At 40.1% G+C, this 14,317-nt stretch overlaps 1 protein-coding gene across 11 annotated transcripts in view; it reads left to right on the forward strand.

Annotated features, from left to right (window-relative positions):
- Window positions 1-14,317, forward strand: part of MAP7 (microtubule associated protein 7) — a 104,947-nt gene that overhangs the window by 46,449 nt on the left and 44,181 nt on the right. For all 11 annotated transcript variants that reach the window (XM_086877496.1, XM_086877493.1, XM_086877489.1 and 8 more), the window contains one exon: window positions 11,809-11,877. In XM_086877496.1, coding sequence (XP_086733622.1) covers window positions 11,809-11,877 — 69 coding nt within the window. The remainder of the gene's footprint in view (window positions 1-11,808; window positions 11,878-14,317) is intronic.

Genomic DNA, 14,317 nt, shown 5'->3' on the forward strand with positions numbered 1-14,317 from the left:
GACTCAGTTCTGTGCATGGAGTGTTGTAATTAGCAATTAGAATCTGCTGCCTTTTTGTCAAGTGATACATAGCTCCTCAGGAAGCCCTATTTCCTGACAGCTGGACAGCAGTAAAGAACAGCTCCCTGAACTGAAAATAAATTTTCCAGTTTCCTATGATGTTTACTTTGAAACACAAGTTTTCCAGTATGCAGTGTCTTGAGAATCTTGCTGAGCTCTTGGCTGGTATTAGGTAGATTTGTCTTCTGCCTCCCAAAATATGATAGTGTAGGCCTAGCACAGCTTTTATTTTTGACAGTGATTGAAGTGATTAAGGATAAGTCATGCAACAGAAATATATTTTCTTAAGTCAGTGTTTCAGCTCTGTTCCCCACTCAGCAATGGTAGGAAACATTCCTTTTTGCTTCACTGTTTCTGTGTATATGCATTTTGCACCACACTAAATGCTCATTTTATGTGGCTTGAAGTCATAGCATATATCTTTTATATAAAAAGAACAGGAGAAGAAGCAGCAAATGGAGTTTTGCACTTGCTCTAAGTAGTTACAGCATCCCTTCCAGCAAGTCAGAGGCAGGCTACCAGAAAACTGCCTGTTTTCCCCAGGCAAGAGTACTCTGAATTAGAGTAATGGCTTGAACGTGTGCATCCAGGAACTCAACTGCTAAATAACAGCACGAAGTCTTTGTAGCTTTAACTGTTTCGGAAATAATTGTCTGTACAGAGTAGGTTATATAAACAGAGCCCAGCTTCTGTGAATCTTCCTGCTGTCTTTAGTTGAGAGGTGGTTGTTGCTATAGCAACTTGCAGGCATTATTCATGTTTTATTTTTCAGAGGCTAGAAGAGGACTCTGAACATGTCTGCAAAATTTGAGCTGCAAGGAGCTTTGCCCAGGAAAACCTGCAGCAGTGAAAGGATTACCTATGTTACTTGTATTGATCCCACTAACTTGTAGGTAGTCTAGAATTTATCTCTCTGGAAGAGAGATCCTAGAAAATGTGTCAGGTATAAATCTAAGTGGCCTTGCGTGAAGACAGGTACCAGGAGCAGCGTAGCTGTCTCAGTGTAATGCTTCACTTGGCTTTTCAGCCAAGTCAAGCTTCTGTGGTGGACTCTGGTGTTGACATGGCTCTCCCACATTCAGTTCAGGGTGCCAAGTCAGGAGATGAATCCCATGTGGCAATGAACTTTTCCCTAACGAATAAGGTTGTGCTATTTCATTGTTTTATTTAGAAGCTGCATCTTTCAGAAAACTCTGCAGCTTCTATAGCCAGCTGTAGTAAATTTTACCCCATGTTCCTTTGCATGGAGTACTAAGTGCCTTAGACTGTTAGCATTAAATAGTACTTCTTTCCCTCCCATCCTCTCTTCTTGTGTTTTGAACATTTTTATGTATACTCATTCTCTGGTAAAAGATGTGATAAGATCTCACCAAAGGCAGTTGTCAGGGCCTGTGCAGAGCAGTTTCTTGGGAGTTGTCCTGTGAAACTAAACCACAGTGAGCATGAAACACTTTCAGTCTAAAGCCATTTGTCTGTTTGTGCAAATGTACTTCTATTATGGCTTGCTGTAAGAGGAAAATAGCCACTACATCAATAGACTGGGTTGAAATTATCCTGTTTCTCTTCTTGCGATGAGTGCCCATTTATTCTCTCCCAAATGAGGTAATTGAACAAAGTTATACTCTTGCAACCCAATCTTATTCCTAAATGCAAAAGGATGAGACTGAAGATGCTTTAAGGCAACTTTGGGATGAAGGCCAGGAGTTCACTTAGTTCAGCATTCTGATTAAAGTAATTGAAAGCAAGGGAGGGGATATCTTGGATAATGGATTTCTCTTAAGCTTTACTGTAGATGTCTTTTAATGGGGATATGTAGTGAGGGAATTGTCATTCATGTGGCAGGCTAGTAGTTTGGAATCCAGTGAGAGCTGCTGTACTGTTGGCTGAAGCTCTGTAGAAAGAAAGTGATTGGAGGTACCCAGAAGGTCAGGGAGATGGTAAATGTATTCTAAAAGTAATGCAGTGGAAGAACTGCACTGTAGTCTCACTTGTAGAGTTCTGTAAGGTGGCAGTGCAGTGACCAAAGAAAGATGGCTTTGAAGGAGAACAGTTCTATTTTTGAACTTTTTTATGCTTAAAAAGTTCGTATCACTTAATTCATTGAGTGTCTTATGCCTCTTGCAGCTGCTCTTTGTGTGTGTGAAATGCTAGAAGCGCCCTACTTTTAGAGTGTGCCTGCAGCTGCACACGCAGCAGAGAGAGATTATTAAAGATTATTAAAAAATCTGAATTTTCTCCCTGTGGAAAAAAGCATTTCTAAAACTTCATTTTTTTCCATGGTCTGAACCTCGCCTGGCAAGGGCAAGGCTCGGCATTTGGATGTCAGTGAAGGTAACACCTGTGTGTTCTTGCACAGGGCACTCTGAGACTGCACCTGACTGAAAATGGTGTGTGTGTGTAGGGACATCCCCACAGGACAACAGAATCACCTGGTTGCTGTAGATAGGATTTAATTCCTGAAACAGAAAAAGAGCCTTGCTTTTGAACGGTCATTATGCTTCCATGTATGGAGGAATTCTTCACCATGAGGGAGGTGAGGCACTGGAACAGGTTGCCCAGGAAGTTGTGGATGCCCCATTCTTGGAAGTGTCCAGTGCCACGTTAGATGGGGCTTTGAGCAACCTGATCTCTAGTTGAAGGTGTTCCTGTCCATAGTAAGGGTTTTGGAACTAGATTATCTTTAAGGTCCCTTCCAACCCAAACCATTCTGTGATTCATTCTGTGATTCTGTGGTGGCAGGAGTACAGTATTATTGGTCTATTCTGTCTAAAACACAGTCACTGGGGGGTGGTAACTATGAACTTCAGTGCACATGGAGCTAAGTCAAAAGAGTTGAAAGCATAGAGGAAAGCAGGGGTATGCACAGAGCTCAGCTGGGATGTGATGACTTGTATATGTCAGTGGGGTGGCAAGAAGAAAGCATTGTGTGGGTCTGCAAAGCTCTGTTGGTGGGTGTATCCTAAATTAATCAGTGGATATTGTTCATTTTGTGGCATACTCATTTAAATTAAAATATGTATTGCATCAAAAGAATGTTTCATTTTATTTTACTTTGGTGGGGAGAAGTCATTATGTCCTGTTGTTGCAAAGCTGAGAGATAGCATTTTTTTCAAAAATTACTCTCTCAAGATCAAATTGCTTAACAGAGCAATGTATAGTAAACTATCCATTTTCCCTTTCTCTCCATGCCCACACTCACTTTACTGCACTTGCTGTCTCACTGACTCTCACAAGCTGCAATATGCTTTGATCGTTGTGCCCTCTGAGCAAGGATATCGAATAATGGGATACTCAAGTTGCTTTCTGCAGCTCAAGCAATCTCACCATGGAATAGGTGTGATACAGAAAGCAGGCTGGCCTGTGCCTAATTCTCCATGTCTCAGCAGTAGGTGTAAGCTTCATTGTGACTTGGAATTACTCACAGGAATTACCTCATAGTTTGGAGAATGATCTCTAGTTGAAGCCCAGAAGAGTTTTTCATCTAGAAAATTGTACAGGTTCTCCATTTCATAATCTCTGAGGTGACCTTCCATGTACAGCTACTGCAGCAATACACTGACACTGATCCTGGGTATGGGAATCTCTCTGACATTGTGGTAGCAAATGCTGCCTGTAGCAGTGAGAAATCTGAGGAGGAGAAGCAGCTGGTACTTTTGTACCTTGGTTGAAGGTGTTTGCCCTTGTGTAACAGTGTCACAAATAAATCACTGCATCTTGCACATTGCCTGCTTTTGGTGTTTTAAGAGCACATGGCCTAAGACAGGCTGCACAGCACAAATTGCTGGCTGTCTGGGACTGAGGTTGTCCTGCATGCCCTCAGGCAGTGACATTTCAGCTTTCATTTTGGTGATGTGTAATTAGAAAGCTTCCATTCACATGTCTCATCTACATTTGGGTGAGCTTGCTGGCCTTCTGGTCAACTGCAGAAATGGCTTCATAGCACAGGCTTTTTCATCAGAAAACAGGGACCTTTTTTCCAGGGATCCTTTCCTGTTAATATCCTTGTTTTATATTACAGTAAGATGATGAACCATAACTATCCAGAGGGTATGAGTGTCAACTTTTAAAAAAATGCTGTTATAGATACTGTGTTCCTTTATCATCCTTAAGAGATTCTAAGACTCTCCCTACAAAAGCATTTTTTTTGGCATCTTCTACGTTATTTAATATTTTAGGATACAATGCTTTTTAAAGCTGACATAGTCAGCCAAAAGTAATCTTTTATAAATATGCATTTCCCAGTGGAGCAGTTACACAAGTTTAATCTTTAAAAAAAAAAAGAAAAAGTGACCCTTTCCCTTTGGCCAGTTGCATCATCCAAATTTATGTCTGTGGATTGCTTCCAAGTAAATCTATTGATGCTTCTGGTTTTCATGTTTTACAGTTGAGTGCTGAATTAGCTGTGACAGTTTTAAATCATCTGTTTATCTTTCTAGTCTACAATATGATGAAAACATTAGCAATTTTTATACCATTCCTTGAGCAGTTAGCACTAATGCTGGTGAGTTTTTGCTCTGCTTGGCTCAGCCAGGACGTTGTGCTTTGTTTGGCAGCTCTGATGGTAGACTTTTATGGGAAGTGCCAGACCAAAAAGAACTGCTACAGTCACTATAGCTTGGTATCATATAACTTATTTATATTTGCAAACCAGACTGGTAAGTTTCACACTGTTGAAAGTACAAAAAGATGTACTAAAGCATTGAGCTTTCAAGAATTGAAAATATTTTAATATAAAATTAATTAATAGGTGTGTTTAAATAAGGTATGAACTTTGCTTTCATGTTTCAGTGATTAGTAGTGAAACAGAGATATTCTGTCACTCTTCTGACTCAAACCTCCAATTTGCAAATGTACTTTTTAAGTACTGGTGTTTAGACTGTAGAAGAACAGGCATTTTCCATTTGCTAATGATGGAAATTTCAAAAAGTTTTTATCTGAAGTTGTGAAGACTTGCATTACCTGCATTAAAAATAGCAAACTGGTCTATAGTCTGGAAGTACTCTTGCTTCACCTTAGTTCCCTCAGAAATCACTTCAGCCTACTTCCCTTAACAAGAGAATCTGAGTGTTGACATCTAACCAAAATTAGGTACATGTCTTTGCTGTTTCAAAACAGAAATCTAGATTTTAGTTTTAAAACACTGGAGTGCATTAGATCCAAGACTTCTGCATAATGCCTGCAGTTCTTTCTGCCTCGCTGCTATAGTAGTTGGCAAAGCCTTGTAAATAATTATTTCTCTTGAAATAATTTTATCAGTGTTTCTAATTAGAACAAAAATTTGTTACAAAAATATTTTGATTTGGTGCTGTAGCCTTACCCATCCTGCTGAGAGTTTTCTGAAGAATTTAAATTTCAGAAGCCTGAAGGAGCTGGTTTTGATGTGTTTTCTATTTTTCTGTTTTTCTTCTGAAATGGTAGCTCTGTTAGAGAAATCTTTCTCTTGAACCTGGTGTTTAGTGCATTCAAGAGGGCTTGGGGAGTTTTTTTGGGTGGAATGGAATGTGGACAGAACACACATGAACTTTCCAAGCTGATGCTTCATTTCTGTTCCTATCTGTATGCTCTTCCCCGAAGGATTAACTTGAAAGAAGGGCAGTGTACCATCAGTGTCTTGGTTTCCCCATTCCCTAGAAAGCTTACATCTCTTGTGAGCAAGCTCCTGCAAAAGGGATGTTGATGGTGTGCTCTCCTTGTCCCTCCTGCAACCTATTGCTAAGTCCTACAGTCCTCCAATCTCCAGAGATACTTCCCTTGTTTCCCATCCTGTTGTGCTAGAAAGATCATAGAATCTGAGCTCACCCTCAGCGCTGCTCTGAGCCTGTCTGTTGAACTCCCTACTGAACTGGTCCCCAAACCTTCCCAGAAGCACCAGGAAGCTCTTTGTCAATAGTAAGTGTTAACAGAGGTTTCTTAGAGTGCCCTTTTTCTCCTGTCATCAGCAACTGCTCAGGGAACATCTGCCAGCTACCAGGACAGCACAACTACACAGGAAGGGCTTTGCAGCCGGGGCTTTGAAGGATGAAGATTGCTTCAAAATGGTCTGTGGATAGGAGCTGACTGCTGTCAGGCTGCTTGCACTTTGGAGGCCAGCAGCAGCACACAAGTTCATTACTTCATGTACAGAAGGGAGGCTTTAAGTTGCTGCAGAAGAGGAGAAAAGGAGGAGATGTTTTATATTGATAAAATTGCTGATCCTTAGTTCCTGTGCTCCTGCACGGTTTAAGTGTCAAAGTAACTGTCTTGGACACAGCTCTCTGTGTCTTTTGTTTGTACAAATGGATTTTGGTGATGAGAGGAGATGGTTTGGTTTTGTGTTCAAACTGTTTTGTTTGGGTCTCTAATCCATCTTCAAGCCTCTCAGCAGGGTTACATTACGTGTTAATTTAAGGTGAGAATTTCCTTCCTGTCTTGCTTTGGAGGACTTCACTTTGGTAATGGTAATGTTTGTGTGCACGGGAGTTTACAAAAGCAAAGCCAGTGCTGGTGGCAGTGCGATTTTGGTTCACTGAAGGCACTGTTTTATAATAATCTTCTGAAAAGCGTATCAGGCCCTGAACAGGATTAAGGCTCCAGTGTGCTTAGGCTGTGACAGCGAGGAGTAGCATGGACTTAGTGTTGAGCTCAGACACAGATGGTAGAAGCAGCAGCATAAAAAATTTGGTCTGTCCAGTGTTCAGTACAGTGCAGAAGCACCGGAAAATATTGTCTCCAGCTGTGCTGTAACATGTTTCCAGGCCAATACTCGCCCCACTCTTCTTGAGGGGAAGGTTCAGAGTCATTATTGACAAGTGGATTTTGGAAACTAGCCTCTAATGAGTGAGTTTTTAAATGGGATTCTTTACAACTTATCCTCTCCAACACCTCTAAAGAAGAAAACAGATCATGATTTTGTTCTAACTTTGAAGATTTTAATATTAAACATCCAGATGCTTGTTTTTTACCCTTTTATCAATCAGCTATACTGCATGCATCTTGGTAAATTTTGGCCACCCATAGGACTTTGAGACCTATTTATCTCTGGAAAGATTGCTGTACTTTGTTCCCAAGCTTACAATTTTAAAATGCAAGTAAATAATTAGTATGGGGTACAAGAATGGACTGAAAACATTAGTTAACTCTAAAACTATAAATTGCATTAAAATATTACTTAGTATATTGTTTGTCTAAATATATATATACATATATATATAGACAATATATATGATAAAGATTATGAAATTCTGAAGACTTGAAAAATATATTTTTACTGTAAATATGGAGAGTAGTTTTTGCATGTCTTATTCATAAACTATGGATGTAAGAAGAGGCAAAAGTCACAAACAGTGGAAAAACTTTAATTTCTCTTGAACTCGGCTTTTCCCTGTGTTCAGCCCCTGGACCATGCCTCACAGGATTTTGCTTGTGTAGGATAAACAACCCAATTTTGCCATTAAAGAGACTCCCTAGTCTTAAATTTCAGTGATGTTATCTTAGAACAGAACAGCCAGTTGCTGAATGATCAGATGCTTATTCTGAGCCAGGTACTCAGGGTTTGGTCTTAATGTGTTTCTGAATTTAAGCTAATAAATTCTGTCAGCTCTGACCTGTATCTGCACTTTCAACACACTCTGCCCGGCATAGCAATACCTCTGACTTGACTGACATGCTAGCTAGCCACTGTTCCCAGTGTCCAGACAAAACTGCCTAGACTAGCCCTAATTCTTCATTTTTACTTACACTAACGTAGAATACTCTGTTCTTTGCTTAATTCTGAGTAATTCAAACTATGAATTTTTTACATTGTGCATGTCAGGTGTGACATACTATATAAAATAAAGTGAATTTAAGACTGGGGCTTTTGTTTGGGTTTTTGTTTGTTTTTTGGGGATTTTTTTGTGTGTGTTGTTTTGGTTTTTGGTGGTTTGTTTGTTTGTTTTTGGGGTTTTTTTTTGGGGGGGTGGATTTTGAGCAATGTTCATAAGGAAGTAATTGGAGGGAGCAGTATTCAATACTGACTAGTAAAGAATATATCAGTTCCCAGTGAGTTCTGTTCTAAATTTCCCAGTTTAATGCTGAATTTCCTCTGCTATGTATCGGCAGTGCTTTTTTACTGAGGCATGAGTTTGTTCCAGCTGTCATTTCTGATGCCTTCCCTATCTCTCAAGGCACACCCCCAGCACTCTTTGACAGCTAAAAAAAGTAACTGTTCAGTCATACCAGGGGGATTAGATGACAAGTGGCAGGTACAGAATAGCCAGATTTTCTTCTTTTTTCCCTGTAATCCTTCCTCCTCTGATTTAGCTATTTCTTTTGTTTCTTATGCCTCTCAGTAATTTCTCTCTCACTTGTAGAGTTAGAGCAGGCAGCTGGAGGGTGGTCTTTCCCCCGTGGTGCTCAGAGCACCCTGTACCCAGAGGTGTACCTGCACTGTCAGGCACACATGGCTGGCTGCCATCATGTTGGGCTCTCCTGTGCTTGTGCTCTCATCCACAGCTGTGCAGCTCTTGTACAGCTCCCCTTTCATGGGGATGCAGTTCTGGGGGGGCTGCTGTGCACATCCTGACCTTGACACAGCTCTGAGCAGCACTGGTTGCTTGTGGTCCCCAAGTGCCCCTTCACACTGCGTTTAATCTCTTGAAGCTTACACTTCTGGGGATAGAGACCTCCTGGAAATAGAACTGCCTCTGTCTTGTAGCTGTTTCCCCTCTTCCACAGATCAGAACTTAAGCACCTTCTTTCCAGTTCCTCAGCCTTGCTGTGGGGCCTTTGGTTTGCCATTCACCTCACTGTAAATAGCTGGTTCACGTCGTGCAAACATGTGCTTGATGTGCCACAATGTTAAAAAAAGGTCAGAATTTACAAATGCATATTATTCAGTAGCAATACATATATCTCTTCTTGCCTTTCCCCCCCTATTTTTTCCCCTCTTTCCACACAGAGAAGCTGAAGTGTAGCTTTCTGTTTGATGCTGTGCCATATAATAATGGCAGAGCTGAGAGAGAAGAGCTGTGCTTCACAAAAAATTATCCATCTCTAGCACTTCTTTATGCAACTTTTATTCACTTATGTAAAGGTAATGGTTCAAGATAAGCAGCAGATCAAGTATTAGGTAGTTAAATTATCTCTTCTAGCATCTATTAGGTATTGAAACTGGTGTTGTCAGTATTTAGATGTGGATTTTAGATGTTTAGTTGTCTGATTAATTTGTTTGTAACCTAGAGCAAGATGTATTTTAGTTGGGAGCACACCTACACTGGTTACTAAATACTTGTGCCAATTCTTATTTGATATCCTGCATCGTTAAAATTCATGGTGTGCCATCTGTTCTTTTCATCACTAGTCATATGAGTGGTCATATGAGTGTGTATTCAACTGTGTCCAAAAATATTCCAAGGAAATGTTAGGCAAGGAAATACGGGGAAAAAGCATTACTTTGTGTACCTAGACTTTCCTAAAAGTCTATTTTCTGGATGGCATTTAAACCACTGTTTTGAAGTTAATGGAGTGTTGCATAATCCCATGGCACAATGCTTGAAGAAAATAATGCACATACTCGGTATGAAAAATTAAAGAAATTTGTACTGACACTATTAGAACATCAGTGTACTCACTAACTCTTAGAAACAGTATTTTTACTATGTTATGACAGTTTCCTCTTCTATATGATGCCCTAGGCCAGGCTGATGGGAATTGTGATGAAGTCCCACTGAGTTACAGTGGGACTTCTTCTGAGAATGTTCTAAATGGTTGTTAAATGCAGGAGAAAAGCTTGTTCTACTAGTACCTTAACTTTGAGGGGGAGGTAAGATATAAAGAGTTTAGAATCACAGAAGGGTTAAGGTTGCAAAATACCTCTAAAATGAATTCCAACTGTTAAACGAGCACTGCCGTGTTCACCACTAAACCATGGCCCTGGGTGCCACATCCCCCCCATGTTTTTGAACACTTCCAGAGATGGTGATTCTGCCGCTTGCCTGGGCAGCCTGTTCCAATGCCTGAGTACTCTGAAGAATATTTTCCTAATATCCAGTCTAAAACTCCCCTGGTTCAACCTGAGGCCATTTCGTCCTCATGGTGTTGCTTCTAGTTCTGGGAGAAGCAGCTGACCCCCACCTGGTTACAAGCTCCTTCCAGGACGTTGCAGAGTGATATTCCCCTGAGCCTCCTTTTCTCCAGGCTAAACACACCCAGCTCCCTCCCCTGCTCCTCAGAGCACTTCTGCTCCAGACACTGCACCAGCTCTCTTGGCTTTCTCTGGACTTGCTCCAGCACCAGGTATGGATTTTCATAATGGTAGATCCTACCAAGCCTGGTGGTACAAGCATTCAGTGGTGCTCAAATTATCTTGCAAAAATCAATCCATCTGCCCATAAGTCACACTAATCTTTTGTATGAATCCTTTAAAGTGGCAAATACTTAAATCTTGTGTTGAGCTGCTTTTAAGGTGTTACAGTTCTTCTTGTCATTTGGAATCAGTATTTGTTAAGTTCAACAGTGGTTATTTCTTTTGATTGCAAAGGACTTAATACAGGCATCAAGGAAGAGGAGTATCTGACATTTATTTAAGGTTTCACACAATTTTTTTGGTGAGACAATATGATTTTTGAATACTGTTCTTGGCAAAACATTGCTCTTGAACACTAAACATTTGATAACAAATATTTCTATTTCCCTCACGCACCTTCCCCCTGAAAAAAAACTATAGTGCATGTAATATGCAGGTTCTTCCTGCTACCTTTTCCCCTTTAATTTAATCCTGAAACATGCCTGTGGAAGGAGGTAAGCAAGGAAACAGACTTGTGCGTGGCCATGAAGGGAGTGATCTCAATGAGGTACTAAATGCTGACTGTGTATTGTTAAAGCTGACATGCATACGAAATTGCTTGGAGCCTTCTGAGGAAAATTTGTTTTAATTATGTTTCCTAAAGGGGATCTAATACAGTAATGCCTGTTTAGCTTTTAAATCTGGAGTAATCAGGGTTTTTTTCCAACTTTCATTTCTAGTGATATTTTTGTTCAAATGAATCGGTGTCTTTCATCCCCTAAGCTTTATTTATAACTGTCTTTTTATCCTTGCTTGCAAATACTTTCAAGCAGTTTTTGGAAGGCTTCTTAGAATTCTTACAATCTGCCTTTAGGCTGTTCCCAGATCGGTGTGTTCTGCACTCCATCACTCCTGTAGTGGAACTGCTGGATACAAAGATGAGTAGTAAGATGAAAAAATCATGGCATCTAATTTCTTGGCTTGTTTTTTAGTTAGCAGTAGCTGCTGAACCAAGGATATGGTTTTGATTTGAATAATAGTAATGAATTTTCTGGTTTGTTTTTTTTTCTTTATAAAGGGTTGTTGAAAGGGCATTCAGAGCTCCAGAATTAGTTGTTGTTCTAGGTTGGTAGGGCCTGATCAAAAGTCTGTTGCAAATAATCAGAATATCTCCTTGGATAGATTTCATTTGGGTCATTAATAGTCTTCTCTTCAGTCCTGCATTATGGGTGTGTTCTGCAAGTCATCTTATAAGTCTTATTAAAACACACTGTTAAAATGAAATCTTGTGGCTCTCTCCTGAACTTGAATTGGGAACTTGTGGCTTAAATACTTTCTGTGTAGTATTTGGGGTTTTTTTCTATGCAAAATGATGTAGAATGGCATTAAGGTGAGATCTTGGAACACTCTGATTTTAAAGGGAGTCCAGCAATATTTAAGTTTCATTATAAGAAGGTGAGTGACCTAAATGGTTATTTAATATCTTCTTTTCTTCCTTATTTTAGCAGCAGAAGGTTCTGAAACGCAAGATAAGAAAGTCACTTCAGGACAAAGCAGTGCTGGAACTAAACCAGGTACACCATTCCACATGCTCCATGTTTTAAGGCTGTTTGCCTCAATGGTGTATGGAAAACAGCTGTTGCCACAGGAACTACTAAAGTTTGTTGCTTTTGTACCTCACTTACTGTTTCAGACAAAACTGATATCAGTGGTTGTTCGTGTTTAGATAGGCTGGAATGTGTGATTGTTTGCAAAGAAGCGAAACTGGAAAAATCTACTTATATTTTAGAATAGCTTAGGAATGAGGGTTGGGAAGTGAGAAAAGACAATACAGAAGCCACTGTATTTGCATCTGTGCTTGAACAGGAATTATATTCTCTAGGTAAAGATTTGCAGCTTTATATAAATGTGCCTCAATTCAGGCGTTTCCTCACCACAAAGCATGCCATATTCTCTAACACGCTCTAGACAGTGGGCAGATGTTTCTCATTACTTCACCACAGCTCATGGGTACATTGTGTAGATTTAATTCACTTACACAGTTGAAAGTGTATGTACTAAAAAGCTTAATGAAGTCCTTGGTGTCATGGGTCTGTTCCACTTGTGTGCTTAGACCAAGATCCAGAACAGGACTTAGATATCTAAAATCTGCTTGTGTTGCAGTTCAGGTACCCCAGATTAAAGTGTGCAGTTAATAGTGATTTTGCTTAGATGCCTGGGAAAGCAGAGGTGCTTGTGTTGCTGAGGACTGTGCTCACTGTAACATCATCCCCCTTTCCAAATCCTTGATAGCTTGGCAGCTCAGGGATGTTTTGTACTGGCAGACACTTCCCAATCCCCAAACAGGGTGCCTTTGGTCTGTGTCCCCAGAGGGGAGGAACCCCAGCACTGTCTGCGTTCAGATCACCCCATGCCTTCTCTGCCAGGCACGCTGGGTCCTCCACAAAGCACAGCAATCACAGCTGCTCTCAGTCAGATGGGCAGTGGGAAAAGGAGGAGAAAATAGAGGTTATGTTACCTCTTTCCACAACTCTTTGTGTTGGACAGGGTTCAATGCTTGCTTTATTCTGCAATAGTCTAATCCAGTTTTCATTGCTCAGGAGCATGTCCTAGCTGTTCCAATGTTCCCTTCATTTATGCTGGTGTGTAGAAAGGAATCCAAAATTCTTAGGGCTGGAGCGAGGGAAGGCAGAGTGGAGCTGATAGCATGAGCCATAAAATCCGGTCACATTTACAAAGTATATATGACAATTGTTAATTTAGGAACTTAATTTCTACAAATATCAATTTTACTTAAGAGTTTGTAGAGTCTTAGTTCTATAGAAGACTTTAAAACTTGTTTCTTCATATTGTTACCATCATTAGGGACAAAAAGCTGTTGATGTTTCAGTGCTGAATTTCTGAAAAACGCTGTTCACAACTTCCAAGATTTCAAAATTAACCATTTTAACTTATTAAAATGAATTCTGAACATGCACTAAATGTTCTAAATATATGGACATATACTGTTTTTATATGCAATTTAGAGGCTCAATTTCCAGCAGCAGGTACAAAATTAATTTATCCTGTGTAGAGCTATGTCTTATTTATTCTCCAAATATCCCTATCATACAAATGCTTAATTCCATGCCTGTTACATAAGTGAAAGGAAGTAGGTTGTTGCGTGAGAGTTCCCACATATTGCAGCATAACCAGACTGCAACTTCCAAAGTAGCATGTGGGCCTTCCTGGAGTGCTGTCTCTTAGGCTTTGCATATGCACAGTTGGCAATTATTTCTCTATAAAATGAGAAATTCTTGCAGGATTCATTGCAGCTGACATGTTTCCCACTTCCTTTCACAGTAGCTTAAAGCTTATGTTCTGATGACAAATATGAGCAGAAGAGAGTACATTTGTTTGTCCTGGTATTCCTACTGAATGAGAAGAAATGTCAATCCCCCAGGTATTTGCTGGGGGATTTTTAAAGAATAGGGACATGAGAAATAAAATGGGGAGCAGTCCCAGTGAGCTCTCTTGTTTTGCCACAGTTTGAAGCTATTGATGCTCTGCACTGGGGGTGCCAGCAGAACATCTGGAATCAATGCAAATGTTGGAGCTTGGGGTTGTAGCCAAACTATGAAGGATCATTTTGAAGACTTAGAGAAGACATTTTAATTATCAGTGTAAGACTTATACCCATAGTATGCGCTCCAGCTTCTAGCAGAGCAAATGCAATGATGGTCTGCTACAAAGGTGTTACCCTCATCTTTGTGCTAATATTGATTTAGCTCTTCGTGATCCCAAATGTATGCAAAATTGCTTGTTACTGAAGACACACACTCTGCATAGCCTGCAACTTAATGTGAATTCTTTAGGATTGTTCTAACATCCTGGGGTGCTGGGAGAGGGGCTGTTCTTGTGTGAACACTATCAGGTGTGTGATATGGAAAAAATAATTGGATATCTTTGAACAGAGTGGCAGAGGGCAACTTAAAAAATTTATTTCATTCCTTCCATTGCTTATAATTAGGAATT

The sequence above is a fragment of the Cyanistes caeruleus genome, chromosome 2, assembly GCF_971803275.1.
Source record: "Cyanistes caeruleus chromosome 2, bCyaCae1.hap1.1, whole genome shotgun sequence".
Classification (NCBI taxonomy): Eukaryota; Metazoa; Chordata; class Aves; order Passeriformes; family Paridae; genus Cyanistes; species Cyanistes caeruleus.